Here is a 16,293-nt window from a genome sequence, read left to right as displayed (position 1 = left end):
AGAAAATGACACTCTGAATAGAATGACGGTTAATAACGACAATTTGACTCGAAATAACAAGTGTGTGGTTCCAAATTATTCTTAAAAAAATACTTTTCCCAAATATGCTAATGAGCCACCCTTGTTCCATTTAAAAAAATGAGTTATGAATAAAAAAAAACGATTTGGGCATCTTTTAACCGACCAGGACAAGACACGAAAAACATTAGATTCTGATGATCAAATCTATTTTTCCAAGGCTCCTTGTTAAAAATTACTGTTTGGCACAGTGATGATATCCTGGATTGAAATATAAAATACGATTTCTTTTTAAGCGACAATGTCAAAAGTTGACATACGATATGTCATTCTATTCAGAGTGTCATTTTCTATCGAATAAAGTAAAAATATACCGAGGGTTCCTTTTAAAAATCAAAAGTTGTAGTCATTTCCGGTGAAACAGGAAGTGGCCAAAAACAATTTAATATATCAATCACTCCTAATTTATGTCGTATAGTAACATACCAAATCTCATTTTTTTATCTGCAAAAATAAAAACGTTATAGTAGAGGTGACCCACTTTTGAGGCGCATCCGGTATAAAAAATATTGATAACTTTATAAGAGAACGATACATAAATTTTTTGAATTTTATTTAGTTACTTCAGTAGCGTATCTAATTTTTGTGTTTTGTTGAGAAATTACATTAATTTATTTATTTTTATTACATTATATTTTAATCAATTATAATAGTTAGTAACATCTATTGATCCAAGGTAAAACAGAGCCATAACGAACTCAAATAATATAATATAAGGAACTAGATATATGGAACTTAATATAATCTAGTCCATTTATAATTGGGACTTACAATATCCCACCCAATGATGATACATCCTGTATCGATATTTTATTTCTGCTATCTCAAAATTATCTTAAAAGAAAAATAAATAAATACGATTTTTATTGTTATCTAAAACACAAAACTAAGTATAGCAGCAAGTATCCTATTATTTCTATTTAACGGAGTTTGCTGGCGCCATAGAGGGTTCTGCTATTTGATTATCCTGGGTTAGCAGAATACCCTATTCAAATATCTGTTTATGTCTATGTTTATTATGTTCGTGTGTCCACGACGCCGACAGCCAAATGTCACATCGATGAGTCGAAAACAGTCATGGACGCGGAAATATCCTTGTCCGTTTTGCAGCACTCCAAAAATTCGTCTAACGTTACGACACCGTCTTGATTTTTGTCCATTTTCTGAAATATAAAATACAATATTTAGTAATTTTGAATAATACGCCCAAAACAGTTCTAATATTGTTTCATTTGTATATACGGTTTTCATACTAGTTTTTGGAACTTACGGAGTAAAAAAGTGAGTTTTGAATTCCGGACTTTGTCCAAAATGTATATTATTTATGTAAAATTTGTCTAACGAGTGAATACCCGACAGTGCGTTGTCCGTCATTTTAATTTACAAGAAAATTTTATATTCTTTGAGGTAAATCATTGTCTGGATGTCGTGTGATGATATTCTTAACTAGCTCGTTGGACATACTTTACTTTAAAGCGAAAATTAAAGTCTCTCTACTTTTTCATCAAATCAAAATTAACCGAGATAGGGTGGCTAGAAGCTAGGAGACAAATTTTACTGAAACATTTTTTTCAAAGTCCTTACCGTTTTTCTAAAATTTGACAAAAAACACTTTATTTATATTTTTCACCCCTTCTCTGTACCTGAAAGATGTAGAAACAAAATATTTTATTGGTATATGTGAGGAGGCAATGTGCACAATTTAAACTTATTTTGAAATATACAAGGTCTTTCAGAATTAAGATCCATACCAAAGTTATATTTTTTCTTATGGAACACACGGTATTTTATTTCATTTTTGGATTTTTGGGCCCAAAACAAGGTATTTATTATAAGGGTTAAATATGTTTACAAGATTTGGTTTTTGAGATATTTAAAGATATTTAAATATGCATGCTACAATAGAATATATTATATTATCAACACCAACAAAGAATTAATTCTTGTGCTGAGTTTAAAGGTAGAGAAATAAACTTTACTGAAAAATGTTATTGCTTCCTTAAATTTATACAGGGGTAGCAAAAATTGCTGATCTATTTTAAATATTTGTTTTGTTTAAAAACTTTGTTATTTCAAATGCAGCACTCTGTAGTTTTTAAAATAAATCGAGGCAGATTTAAATGATCTTTCAAATTATATTAGGGTTTCCTATACTTATTTATAGTCTGTCCAACGACAAAATCCTTGTAGAATGTAGAATGTTTAGGAGGGGAGTTAATCACCGTGACCTTATAGATCTATTGTGTGTTCCCCTTTCTTGAGTTATAACGAGTTCAGTTCCGCTTTCAGTTGGTTCCCGTTTGGAAAACAGAACGGTTCTGGTCCAGTTAGTGGAGTGTTCGCTCCTTTTCTAGCTAGATCATTTGCTTTTTCATTGCCTTCTATCTCTTGGTGAGCAGGCACCCAGAGTAGGAGGACTTTATTTTCTTTGCCTAATTTGTTGAGCTTCTCCAGGCATTCTTTGACCAACTTCGAATTGATGTATAATCTGGATAAAATTTTCTCACATTTATGTCAGCATGAGAAAAAACCATATGGCGATATTATTATATAACTTGGTAATATTTGAGGGGTAGTTTCATCTCGTTGGAATTTGACTTTCGAAAAATCTGTTTGCCAAAAATAAGCTTTTTACGTCAAGCAGTTTAAGCAGAATCGTAGTTAACAAATTACCCAACTTTTTGGAACACCCTGTATAATTTTTTAAAAAATTTCAAAATATGTAAAAAAAACCAAATAAATTATGCTTGTCCAAGCGGTTTCCCGAAAGACTAACCGTTTTTTAAATAACAAATATTGTAATATTTGAGGGGCGTTTTCACCCTCTTGGAATTTGAGATTCTAGAAACCCCTCCTTATCGAACCTCTACACCCCACAGTCAATCCGTTTGCCAAAAATCAGCTTTAAACGTCAAGCAGTTTAAGCAGAATCGTGATTACTCAATGGTGATTACTCAAGTCATATTTTATGAAACACCCTGTATAAATTTATAAAAAATCTTAAAATGTGTAAAACAACAAAATAAAATATTCGTGTTTAAGAGTTTTTCCGAAAAACTCACCGGTTTTTAAATAAAAAATATTTTAATATTTGAGGGATAGTTTCACCCCCTTAGAATTCGAGTTTCGAAAAATCCCTTCTTATCGAACCTCTACACCCTAAAGTCAATCTGTTTTCCAAAAATCAGCTTTTTACGTCAAGCGCTTTAAGCAGGATCGTTATTAATCAATAACCAGATTTTTCGAAACATCCTGTATACATTTTAAAAAAATTAAAATATGTAAAAAAACAAAATAAAATATACGTGTTTAAGCGTTTTTTCGGAAACTTGACCGTTTTTTAAATAAAAAATATTGTAATATTTGGGGGGTGGTTTCACCCTCTTGGAACTGGAATTTCGAAAAATCCCTTCTTATCGAACCTCTACATCCTAGAATCAACCTGTATGCCAAAATTTTCTTACATTGAGTGGTTTGAGCAGGATCGCGCGTGATTAATCAGTATGTCAGTCACTTAAGGATTTCATATATTAGTATAGATTAAAATTAGATAACAGGATTATAAAAATATAAAAAAAGTTATATATAGAAATAATATATGTATAGATTTGAAAGAAAATTACCTATTTGTTCCACACAAAAAGCTTAAGAAATAGTTACGGACTTTTCATAATTTGACTTTTTATGGTGAACGTTTTTTTGGTATTCTTAGCACTAAAAAATCGATCTATTTTTTGATCATGCGTGCGTGGTATTAATACTACAGTGTTTTATTCACAGATTGCTATTTATATTCATTATATTTCTCTTGATAAATTTAGAAACTAATTAATAAGATTTTATCTATGTCTTTGAAGTAGCTAATTGTAGCTTACTCCGTGCATAATCCAATATAAAATTAAAATAAATTAATTTTAAAAAATAAAAATATACCTAAACTTATTGGAGGTAATTGGGGTACAGAAAATATACTCAGATGCAAAAAAACCGCAACGCAAAATTTTTTCGTCAAGTTTAAACTGTAATATTTTTTACTTTTATCCCTATTTTCATGATTTTTTTAGCAAACTGTATATAAATCTATCATTTTTTTTTAAATTTAATATTTGGCTTATTATACAGGGCTAATTAAAGGCTTGTTCTTTACCTTAACTTAAAAAACACCCTGTGCAATAATTTCATAAGTTTAGTAACATTTCCTAAAACATTATTTTTCGATCAGAACCATGTCTCCTGAGTATTTCGTTTTTTGACTCATGTCAACACATGCGTTGGTTTATTTTTAAGAGCAAAATGAACTTATGATGGTATTTTTTAATATTACGAGGTGACTTTAGTGACTATTGGCGTAAGGCATATCGACACTGATTAGAACTCTATATTAAAATTACAAAAAAAACGTTAAAAAGTAACGAAAAGTAACGGCTTGTTAATAAATATTATTAACACTAACAGAACTAAGGATATAAAAAAAACTGTAATAACTAAGTGTACAAACAAAATATTTGTAAAAAATACGTAAATTTTGTATTGCTTTCACCGGCTGCTAAAACTATCTGTAGACGTCGCGTCGGTTCATACTGTTAATGAGGCTGCAAATATATATTGTGTCATGTTTTCCCATTCTTCTTCAAGGACCAAGCGAATATTCATAATTTTGGCCGGTCGATCTTCAACGAGATCAATGACTTTGGCACAATCTTCGACACTAATAACCATATTCAATCCTACACAACAATGATCACGAAAGCCACCTCGTCATTATCAAGAATAACATAAGAAAGTAATGATAATTGAAAAAAATGCAAAATGTTTGTACCTAGCAATTTTTGGTTTGTTCATTTTGCTCTTAAAAATTAACCAAGGCATATGTTGACATGAGTCAAAAAACAAAAAATTCAGGAGAAATGATTCTGACCGAAAATTAATATTTTACGAAATATTTGCTCACGAAGTTATTGCAAAGTGTGTTTTAAAGATAGGGTAAAAAATAACTCTTCGAGTAACCCTGTATAATAAGTCAAATACTAAAGTTTATAAAAAACTGAGTTTTCGAATTAAAGTTGATATATTTATATACAGCTTATATAAAATAAAAAAAATATAATATTTGAAACTGGACCAAAAATTTTGTTTTGTAATGCTTTTCAGATGCAAAAAACACAGTTTTTTTACACGTGAGTGTATTAAAGTAACATAAATAGATTGCCTAGAAATTTTTGGATAACAGTATTGTTAAAATTGACGTACATAATGGATTTTTAGAACAAACTATTCAAATATATTATTAAATTATTCGTACTGTGTAGAGTTCGATTTTTTAAATTTAATTGTACAACACAACTATCTAGTTCTACAGATCCACTCTTAGTAAAAAAATAAAACTACCTTAATAATTTTTTTATCTTATTTTAAAAACTGTTAAATTTATTACGATTAGATGATATTTGTAATTAAAAATAGTTTTCAATTTATATAACTTAATTTTAACATAGTTCTATTTAAATTTGTCCTGAAAATACTTCCTAGCTTTCTCTGAAAATCAACTAAAAACCCGTATCATTTCAAGTACACGTTCGGATTTAAAGTATTTCGCTCCAAGGCTTTTCTCAAGCGCTAGTCTATATCTAGTTTTATTATACGTTACATAGAGTGTATATCTTATCCATTTCTCTTTATTCGGAAATATGTGCTCGACGTTCAATATATATAGGTACTGCAGTCTACATTAAATTTACTTTGTATTTTCATTTCAAATAAAATCCCGTCTCGTGTTTCGGTTTACCACTGTTCCTTAAACTGTCTCTTACGATAATATCTGACAGCACTTACTTTTAAAAGTAGTTTCGTCACATTATTCTCGTTATGTAATAATAATAAACGAACTAACGAAAAATAAAACAACAATGCCATCAATGCCAGGCAACCATCGAACACATAATAAGAGGGTGCAAAATGCTAGCAGGCACTGCATACACGGAGAGATATAACATTGCAGCAAAAGTTAAACGGACGACGAGGTCGTAGACCGAGTCGTTCTAATCACATAAGTGTTGTAATCATGTTTAAACGCACGTGCCATGTACAACGTTTTATCTACAACCGAAAAATAAGAAAATGCTGTTTTAATTTTCGTTTATTAGTCGCCCATCTTTAACTATGACATTTGTCACATTTTTTTCTGAAAAGTCAGTTTGCCCTGTCAAGTAAATGCGAGCACTTTTTGCCCAGAAAAATCATTTTAAAAATTACGATGAGCGATTCCGAAAGTCTCCCTTCAGATGTAGAAGTTGCCGCAGTACGTGCTACGGAATCATTATTGCCGGAAAAGTTAATATATTTAGATGATCGTAGTTGTTTTTCATTATTATAAAAACTAGTTGTGTTATAGATTCATAACATCACTAGTTGTGTTATGAATCTCATAACATCACTAGTTGTGTTATGAATTTCATAACGTAACTGAAATACTAAAAAAATAGTGATGTAAAAACGTTATAACTAAACGGTTGTAGATAAAATATAAATAATATGTGTGTGTGAAATCAATACATCTCAGCATTTACAATAAAGGGTACAAAATGCATTCGGAGAAGTATAAGAAGATCTGTTCCAAGAACCATAAATAAAATTAAACGAAAAATAAATTTGTGCAATAGGGATGGTTATAACCCTTTCGAACATGTAGAGTACTAGAAACTACACAGTAAAAAAGGTTAAAAAATAATATCTTTAAATTGCTGACCTGGATATTATTTATTTGAATCTTTCAATTGGCTCGATTTTCCTTATTCAATGTTAATTAGCGCTGATCAATATTGTTGCGATGAATATAAGCAGATTAAATAATTTAAAAAACCAGAGTCGGACTTGAGAGAGCGAAATTATTTTAAACAATAATTAAATAGTTATGTTGTTGTTAAGGCATCCAAAACAAAAAAGGTATAAGTGTGGTATATCATTGTACTCAGGAGACCGAGTTCTTTCAAAACTTGAAATAAAAAATTCCGTATTTAAAAAATATAAGTTGGCTTTTGAATTCTAATTTGAAAATCTAAAAATACTATCAGATAGCCCTAATAAAGTGGCTATGAGAATATGGAATTAGTTTTTTGATTTTCTAGAAAGTAACGACAGAAAAAAATATAATTGATTTTCAAAAAAATCCGTTTTTTTCGAAAAAACTCAGCAATCCTTGAAATTTTTAGAACTTTTTTGATGGCATCTTGGTGAACATCTGAAGGCGCAACTTTCCCCCAATTTAACTATCTTCGTATCTATTACGGTTACCGAGATACCAATGCTCGTACCTCGAATTTGTAGCACCCTGTATATAACTTATTTTCAGACTTAATGAATACACTGGTAAACACAAAAATCGGCCAAGCCGTTTCGGAGGAGTATGGTAACTAAAACTGTGACACGAAAATTTTATATATTAGATTATATTAACAAAAGCCAGGATTGAAAGCCGTCCAACACCGGGAGGCAAGCAGGGACGTATCACGAGCTTTGCCGCTTTTGCTGGACACGTAAAAATGGCGGTAAAAACTTTTATGAAGAAATATAAAAACACCACGCATGATGAAGGTGTCGAATGTTCTGGTGTTATTATGTTATTAACACCAAAAAAACGTTCATCATAAAAAGTGGCATTATGAAGAAAATGTGTAGATATATTTTCCTGGAATAAACATATGAATAATTATGTTTCAAATCTATATTATGTACTGTTAATATATTTTTTTTATAAAAAATAAAGGTTGTAAAATGGAATATATCCAATCCTGAATTTAGAGAAGGTTGAGCATCTAAATATTAGAAAACAGTGTGAGCTTATTGTTTTGATTATCTAAATAACACATATAAGTGTAATTTTTACTGTCTTATATCTATAAGAACTTGTGATAATTGTGCTAATGAAAATTGCAATCTGTACAAAAAAAAAACTCTCAAATATTTAAAAAATTAAAAATGTATAGTTTTGCGTATATTTTAGTGACACGATTAACAAAAAGAAGTGTGGACCATAAAAGGGAATATTATGAAAAAAAAAGAAAATTGGCCTATATTTATAAGTACGCATTTTTTTTCACTAGAATAAATTAGTAAGAAATTTTGTTAACAATTTATTTATTGTTTCTATATAATAAGTAATTTCTAGTGGACGCAATTCATAATTTCGAGACAGGTAGACATCAGTTATTTTGTCTATTTAACATTATTTTATAATCATCGTAAATAATGTTATAGTCGTCTTTAACAGACTTACATTCGTAATAATTATTTTGTATTGATGGATAATTGTTCTATTCATAGTTTACTATAGTTTACTGCTTATAGCTCTTTTAAACTAATCTATACTATTATTGCCCAACTATTTTTAAAGAACTTAACATAATAAAATAACTATATAAAGAACCCTATAACATTAAAATGAAACAATAATATGTCTTTTATATAGGGTGTCCCAGAAATAAGTATTTTAAGGGTTGATTGTATAAGGCATTTTCAAAATAAATTAATAATAACCGAGCTATTTAATTTTGAAATTCAAAAAAATAATGGCAACATTTTGAGAGCCGCCGAATGGATTTTGAATAAGCCCCAAATACCTAGCAATTACCCGGATCTTAGTTTGTTCGACGCCCAGTGTTGACACATTGACTAGAAAGATTGAAAACCGACTTGAAAAATTCAGATTAAAAGTAAAACACTTAAACGTGAAGACTCTGATAGATACCAGATCGATGTAATTTTCAGAGCCTCAATTTTTAGAGCGTCGTTTTATCACTTTACCTAAAACCGCAAGTCTACACTTAACAACACTTCATTTGACTGCGACTCTTGACACTATATTTAAATACACACGTGTATCTGGCACAAAATATAAGTATTCATATGCCATCTGAATTATCTAGTATTATTTTTTGAGAATTAAACTCCTCTCTTTTTTTATCTCACACTCTTGTTTTTGTAAGAAAACACCAAAATAATTGATATTTCTATTTGAATAGTAAAAGTATTTTTATCTTACATTTGCCTGTTTTTTTTTAGTTTTGTCAAAGGTTTACTGTTTTGAGTAAAATCTCAAATGAATAGGATAACCTAAAATTCATCGGCTAAACAGATGAGCTGATTTAAAAATCTTTATAGTTTATTTTTTTTGCCAAAAAAATCTTATGGGCGTGTTTCTGGGGTTGATTTATATTGGCAGTTAAATTCTTGCACTTATTTCTCGGACACGCTGTATAATAGAGTTTTTCTCCAATAATATCTAGTAACTTACTTGGAAAATCCTATCAACTTTTTCTTTAACCGTATCTTCGTCTATACAAGGCTCGGCAAGCTTCCCCATAAGGTCATAAACTGAACTGACTATGTCTGTCATTTCTTCTCTAGTGATATATCCGTCTCCGTTAATATCGTATAGCGAAAACGCCCAACGTAGTTTTTCTTCTAAAGATCCTCGTGAGAGAATAGATAAATTTTGGACGAAATCCTAAAAATAGAATTTGATGAAAATATGAACCATAGCAAAGTGTATATGTTATGAAATTAGAAGCCTCCAAGAAGGAGAATTAAAACTGAAAATATATACAGGGTGGTCTGAACTGTATTCCGGAACTTCGGCAGCATATTCTGCAGATAAAAATAAGTAAAAAAGTTCGTATAAATGTATGCCCTAAAATCCTTAGTTTGAGAGATACAGGGTGTAGAAGTTTCAATTTTATTTCGATTTTTTCCAAATAATTTCTGAAGTAACGTCAATATTTGAATGAAAATTGGCGTCTGGGAGTTTTTTAACACGAAAAATTTGATTTTGATGTCAATGTGACTCCTATTTGTAGGTTTTAAAGATTTTAACTGTTTTGAAGAGTAATTTTTACGTCCGTCCTTGTATTAAAACTACTGAGTCAAAAAATATACATTTCCGTGACTTTTTACGTAAAAAATGTATCTTGGTAAACTTCGTAACTCGTTACGAGCAACCGTTCTTAAGATATTTCGAATGAAAATAGTCAATCCATGTCATTATTGACAAAAAAATAAACACTTTGAGTAGATAGTTATTTGACTGAAAAAATAAATTTGGGAAATTTTTATTTTTTTTAAATTAATCATAATTTTTTCTGCAAAAAATGATGACAAAACAGTTTCTGTTCAACTTTTGACACAAAAACGTTTCAAATTTATGATTTCAGTCTAATAACTATTTAGTCAACATGTTTAATTTATGTCACTGATCACAGGAATTTATAATTTCGATTCCAAATATCTTGTGAACTATTACTCGTAGCGATTTTTACCAAGAGATTTTTTTTACGTAAAAAACTTTGTAAATGTATATTTTTTAGTCAGTAGTTTTATATAGTTTTATACAGGTACGGACGAAAAGTTATTACTCTTCAAAACAGTTGAGACACATGTCCCTTACAAATAGGAGTCATATTGACATCAAAATCAAATTTCTAATATTAAAAAACTCCCAGACACCAATTTTCATCCAAATATTGACGTTACTTTAGAAATTATTTGGAAAAAATCGAAATAAAAATGAAATTTCTCCACCCTGTATCTCCGAAAGTAAGCATTTTAGGTCATACATTTATACTAACTTTTTTACTTATTTTTATATGCAGAATATGCTGCCGAAGTTTCCGAAATAAAGTTTGGACCACCATTGGTTATCATTTTCAAACAGTAATTATAACATAAATACATGTTTTACTATGTATATTATGAGTATATTTATTCATAATTTATTGTAATTTGTAATATATTATTTTCAACAAATTTCGCTTGACTCAACCATTAGCACCGCAAAACCAAAGACATTAAATTTTATTTAATCAAAATTTCATGTATATTCATTTTACGAAACGACCATTATATTTGCTTTTCCAATATGAATTCTTGCAACAACACATGGTCAAATGGCGATTGTTATGGCAACATGACCTACATATTTGTTAACGAGCTTCATAAAAACATAAATACTGTAGTAACAGAGTTGTATACTGTCAAACGAAGAGGATTTGCACTTGTAGTAATTACATAAAATGGTGTCGAGATAACTGTTTACATAAAAAAGATTATCGCAATCATTTTCACTTCTTGATGGCATATCGATTTACTAGAAGAACATTGTAATTTAGCAAGGTACGTTGTTTACATAAATCCTGATGTAGCAGCTTGTTTAGGGTGAAGTTTTTTAAGCTGAATTAACATAAAAACACAACAAAACATCCAGTATGTTTGATCTATGTAGATTTGACACAAAATCAAATTTATGATTTCAGTTTAATAACTATTTAGTCAACATATTTAATTTATGTTAATGACGACAGGTATTGACAATTTCGATTCCAAACATCATTACTCGTGGAAGAACCATTACTCGTGGTAATTTTTACCACCTTTTTTACGTCAAAAATGTCGTAAATGTATATTTTTTTACTTAGTAGTTTTATACAGGTACGGACGAATAGGGATGTTCGGTCCTAAGATTTCAGTACCGGAATGCGGTACCACAAAGTACCACGAAGTAACATTCTCTTTACTTATATATAAAAAATGGAAAACGTACTAAAAACAGCTGTTCTTGGACATATAAATGGAGCGGAAATAAGATACTATTTTACACCTTTTAAATAATAGAGCAGACGCTATTAAATATCGGCCTCAGCTTTAGGGAGATTTTAATTTATATAATATACATGAGTGATCCATGAGTAAGATGCTTTACTTAAATTTTAGATGTACTAAAAGAAGACTAGATTACTTTAAAGTACGTATTAAGTATTAAGTACGTATTAAGTACGTTTACGTATTAAGTACTAAAAGAAGACAAGATTTAACATCAAAATAAATTACATTGCATGTTCCTAACCGTATTATACCAAATGATCGAAAAAAACGGCGTCCAGTTGGCTTGGAAATGAATATCGATTACATTCCCCATACAATTTTACATATAAAATGACAGCGATCTTCATTTCATAGTTATCGCTGACGCAGTTTTTTTTAGATCATACGGTATGTTAAGTAGGAGAACAAGCTCCTCGACAAGACAAGCAAAGACAAGCTCCTCGACTGTGAAGGACACGGATGGCGAAACTCGAACCGTGGAAGGGTGTATATTCTCGGAGGAGGTTGATGACCACTCCTCGGAGGAGGAACATCTGTTGTCAGGGGGGGATGGGAAATGCCCTGTCCTCTCTACAACAGGGGGATCCTTACATACTCCAGAAACCTGATGCATGGGATATCCCAAACAAACCTGCACCATGCAAAAGGGTCTTCCGCCACAATTACAAGACTCTTTGAGAAAAACCAACATGTAATGGTACTAGCCCAGGAACCCTGGGTGTATCAGATACAAATTAAAGGGTTGTTTGGAAAAAAATTCCAGTGTAATATATGATAACAAGCAGGAATTTCCCCGAGCCTGTATTCTTATAAGAAACAACGAGAGATCTTGTTCCAAGCATGGTTCAACTTAATATCGAGGATTGTAGCAAAAATATCGTGATTGCCTCTGCATACTTTCCGGGTGATGGGCAGACACCGCCTCCGGAAGTAGAGGAGCTCGCGCGATTCTGCAGCCAACGGCGATTTCTGCTATTGGGATGTGACTCCAATTCGCACAATGAGATATGGAGAAGCACTAATACTAACACTAGAGGTGAGTGTTTACTAGAATTCCTGTTAGCATACAATCTTGAAGTTCTCAATATAGGGAACACCCCCACGTTTGTGACAAAAACGCGGGCGGAAGTATTAGATTTAACAATCGGGAATGCTAGTGTAACTAGTTACGTGAAAGATTAGAGGGTCTCAACGGAACCTTCCCTATCAGATCACAGGATCATCGAGTTCAAATTAGGAGGAATCATACTCCAAACTGAAATTCGAAGGGGAGAATCCAAGAAAAACCGATTGGGAACTATACCACACCAATCTCGTAGACAACCTGGACCAAATAGATGCAGGTAGGACTAGGAACCACCTGTATCTAGAATGGTACGCAAAGGAAGTCAGTGGTGCAATATTGGATGCATATGAATCTAGTTGCCCCACAAGTAAGGGCATACAAAAAAGTAACAACAAGCCCTGGTGGAACAAATAACTGGCCAATCTTAGATCGGAGGTCCGATGACTCTTCAACAGAGCCAAACCCAGCGGGGAATGGCAGCTCTACATCGAGAAATTAACTGAGTATAATAAGGAGATTATAAGGGCAAAGCGGTCTGACTTCAGGTCCTTTTGCGAAAACATCACTTCAACTACTTATGCAGCTAGATAATAACAAAGCTATGGCCAAGAGTGGGTCCATCCCCAACATGGCACTTAAGAAACCTGACAAAAGCTATACGGAAGGAGATGAAGAGAGAGCTAACCTCCTACTTCATACACACTTTCCAGGTAGCATATCTATTGATACGCAAGTATCTCCGACCGAACCCTGAATCCTCGCAGGGAAGATTGGGAGACTGCCAAGCTAGTAATAACAACAAAAACTGAAATGGGCTATTGAGACCTTTCAGCCTTATAAAACAGCAGGAATAGATGGGATTTTTCCTGCCCTTCTAAAGAAAGGTCAGGAAATAGCTACACACCATCTATTAAACATTACAAGAAGCAGCTTAGCGATGGGATATATACCAACCATCTGGAGAAGAGCGAAAGTCATCTTCATACCCAAAATAGGCAAAACTGACTGGGCTAACCCCAAATCATTTAGGCCTGTTAGTATCACATCGTTCGTATTAAAAACGATGGAGAAAGTAGTTGACAACCATATTAGAGTAAATCATCTACAGGTTAAACCACTGCACGATAGTCAGCATGCATATAGAGCGGGCAGATCCACAGAAACTGCTCTGTACCAGTTAACTGAGCTAATACAGGCAAGCCTGGATAGCAAAGAAACAGCACTTTGTGCCTTCTTGGACATTGCAGGGGCGTTTGCCAATATACCTCACAAGGTCGTCAAGCGATCTCTTGAAACAAGAGGGGTGAACAGTAAGATAATTCGCTGATTTTGGGAAATGCTCTCAACACGAACAGCAGAGGCTGAGATAGGTACCAAAACTGTAGTTGTTAAAACAACGCAAGGAACTCCACAAGGAGGAGTGATCTCCCCCCTACTGTGGAGCTTGGTAGTGGATGAACTACTGGAAGAATTAACTCTAGCGGGAATACACTGCACAGGGTATGCAGATGACATAATCATCATTGCACGGGGGAAACATGAAGGCACCCTGTGTGATATTATCCAAAGAGGACTGCGCATCGCTGAGAGATGGTGCAGGACTGTCGGGCTGAGTATTAACTCAGATAAAACCGCAGTAGTGCCATTCACCAGAAAGCGAAGTTTGAAAAACTTGAAAAGAATCCATCTAGATGGAAAGAAAATACTGCCATCACAGGAAGTGAAATATCTGGGAATAACCCTGGATAGTAAACTTTTCTGGAACAGGCATATTAAAAACATTACCAGCAAAGCCACAAAGGCTCTCATAATATGCAGAAGACTGGCGGGAAATAGGTGGTGCTGCGCCCCTAATATTTTGCGCTGGATGTATACCATGATAGTAAGACCCATGATTACTTATGGAGCAGTTGCTTGGTATACAAAACTAGAGCAACGTACAGCAAGGCAAAACCTGTGCAAAGTACAGAGACTGGCATGTATTTGCATCACAGGTGCCATGAGAACATGTCCAACAGCAGCAATTGAAGTCATTCTAGATCTAACACCACTGCATATTGTCGTCGGTATAACTACCGACGACAATATGCAGTGGTGGTCGATATACATAACTGCCAATGCGACAATGATTAGAATGGTCATTGACTGAAACAGTACTGGGAGAATTTTGAGGTCAGGGGCTTGGAACACCCTCAAAAAGAAAATTCCACTTCTCCAACTCCCAGTGGATGACATACCAAGAATTTACAACTTCAAGCAGTCAAGCAGCACTTAACGCGGTCAACTCACTAACCATCAATTCGAAGTTGGTCAAAGAATGCCTAGAGAAGCTCAACAAATTAGGCAAAGAAAATAAAGTCCTCCTACTCTGGATGCCTGCTCAAGGGATAGAAGGCAATGAAAAAACAAATGATCTAGCTAGAAAAGGAGCGAACACTCCACTAACTGGACCAGAACCGTTGTGTTTTTCAAACGGGAACCAACTGAAAGCGGAACTGAAGAATCTGGAAGACTCCATCCGTAACTTGGAATGGGTGTCCTCCAACGGTCTAAGACACTCGAAAAAGTTCCTCAGAACTTACGACCGAGAAAAATCAAAGGTTTTCCTTGATTTAAATAAAAACAATCTTCGGATTGTCACGGGGTTTCTAACAGGACACTGTCTCCTCAACGAACACTTCAGTAGGCTGAAACTGAGAAACAACGGCGAATGCAGATTTTGTGGGGAAAATGGGGAAACAACAGAACACCTTATCACTGAGACGACGACCATTCGTGCCATGAACCTTCTGATGTCGAGGATGGATAGCTGGCCTCTGTGGAGCCGTCTCAGATACCTGCTTTTGTTTAAGTCCTGAGATTGTATGATGAGTTATAACTCGTTATAACTCAAGAAAGGGGAACACACAATAGATCTATAAGGTCGCGGTGATTAACTCCCCTCCTAAACATTCTACATTCTAAGTAGGAGAACACAATCAGCTTTGCACAAAACCGTTTTTTTTTTTATTTTCATATTATCAAGAATCTATTTTTCTGTACCCATTGAAACAGGTCTTTCGGGACCGATTTAAACCGGTCTGCTGGTACCGGTACCGAAACCGGTATACCAGTCTTGAAAAAGACGATACCGATGCCGGAATATTTTAAAAGTACCGATCCTGGTACCGGTATACCGAAAGATCGAACATGCCCACGGACGAAAAGTTATTACTCTTCAAACCAGTTAAAAAATATGTATATGGCGCCCTATATAAGTAGGAGTCATATTGACATCAGAATCAAATTTCTCATGTTAAACATTTTCCAGACACCAATTTCCATTCAAATATTGATGTTACTTCAGAAATTATTTGGAAAAAATCGAAATAAAAATCAAACCTTATGCTACCGAAGTTTCCGTAATACAGTTCGGACCACCCTGTATATTATTTTTAGTAACAGTCAATAATCTACATATATAAAATGCTAATGTTTATCTGTGTTGTCTCTACTGA

At 33.0% G+C, this 16,293-nt stretch overlaps 1 protein-coding gene across 1 annotated transcript in view; it reads right to left on the bottom strand.

The window, feature by feature from the left end:
- Positions 1-531: 531 nt before the first annotated feature.
- LOC115876884 (Kv channel-interacting protein 1-like) overlaps positions 532-16,293 on the bottom strand; it is a 209,975-nt gene continuing 194,213 nt past the window's right edge. Inside the window, exons 5-6 of the mRNA XM_030892912.1 lie at positions 9,368-9,580; positions 532-1,241 (exon numbers count right to left, since the gene is read on the bottom strand). Coding sequence (XP_030748772.1) covers positions 1,131-1,241; positions 9,368-9,580 — 324 coding nt within the window. The 3' untranslated portion in view covers positions 532-1,130. The remainder of the gene's footprint in view (positions 1,242-9,367; positions 9,581-16,293) is intronic.

The sequence above is a fragment of the Sitophilus oryzae genome, unplaced genomic scaffold, assembly GCF_002938485.1.
Source record: "Sitophilus oryzae breed Bouriz unplaced genomic scaffold, Soryzae_2.0 scaffold_1059_pilon_pilon, whole genome shotgun sequence".
Classification (NCBI taxonomy): domain Eukaryota; kingdom Metazoa; phylum Arthropoda; class Insecta; order Coleoptera; family Curculionidae; genus Sitophilus; species Sitophilus oryzae.
This window is presented reverse-complemented; position numbering and strand designations above follow the sequence as displayed.